The sequence below is a fragment of the Triticum dicoccoides genome, chromosome 6B (assembly GCF_002162155.2).
Source record: "Triticum dicoccoides isolate Atlit2015 ecotype Zavitan chromosome 6B, WEW_v2.0, whole genome shotgun sequence".
In the NCBI taxonomy this organism is placed as follows: domain Eukaryota; kingdom Viridiplantae; phylum Streptophyta; class Magnoliopsida; order Poales; family Poaceae; genus Triticum; species Triticum dicoccoides.
The window spans coordinates 1,897,114-1,897,583 of record NC_041391.1 but is presented as its reverse complement, the minus strand read 5'-3'; the positions used below and the strand labels follow the sequence as shown (position 1 = coordinate 1,897,583).

At 63.8% G+C, this 470-nt stretch overlaps 1 protein-coding gene across 1 annotated transcript in view; it reads right to left on the bottom strand.

Moving 5' to 3' along the window:
- Positions 1 to 470, bottom strand: part of LOC119321842 (4-hydroxyphenylacetaldehyde oxime monooxygenase-like) — a 1,816-nt gene that overhangs the window by 937 nt on the left and 409 nt on the right. Inside the window, exon 1 of the mRNA XM_037595366.1 lies at positions 1 to 470. This exon is cut by the window's left edge and continues 100 nt beyond it; it is cut by the window's right edge and continues 409 nt beyond it. Within this exon, the coding sequence (XP_037451263.1) occupies positions 1 to 470 (470 nt within the window).

The following is a 470-nucleotide window of genomic DNA, read 5'->3' as shown; positions in this document are numbered from 1 at the left end:
CCGTTGTCCGGCTTGGGGCGCGCCGGGTCTAGGTGCTGCTCAATGATAACTTCGAAGAAGGCGTCCAGCTCCTTGAAGACCCTCTCGCGACGTCCCAAGAGGCCTGTTAGGCGGTCCACCAGATTGCCGCCGGCGCCGGGGAAGAAGTCCTCGGCGGAGAAGCTGGCCATCATCTCCATGGCCTCGTCCAGCACCTCCTGGAAGCGCCCCTTGTGCGGGAACTGGTTAGCCCCGTAGACGTTGCCGAACGCCACCGTGCCGATGATGCCGTCCGTAAGGCCAAAGATGTGCTCGTTCAAGGCCACCGGCTTCCCGCCCAGCCGGCTCAGGTTGCTCACAAGTTTGGCAACCTGCTGCTCCCGTGCGTACGCGGCAGCCCTCACGCGGCGCATGCTCAGGAGCTCCACAACGAACAGCTTCCGCATCTCGCGCCAGTACTCGCCATAGGGCGCGAACCCCAAGTTCTTGAG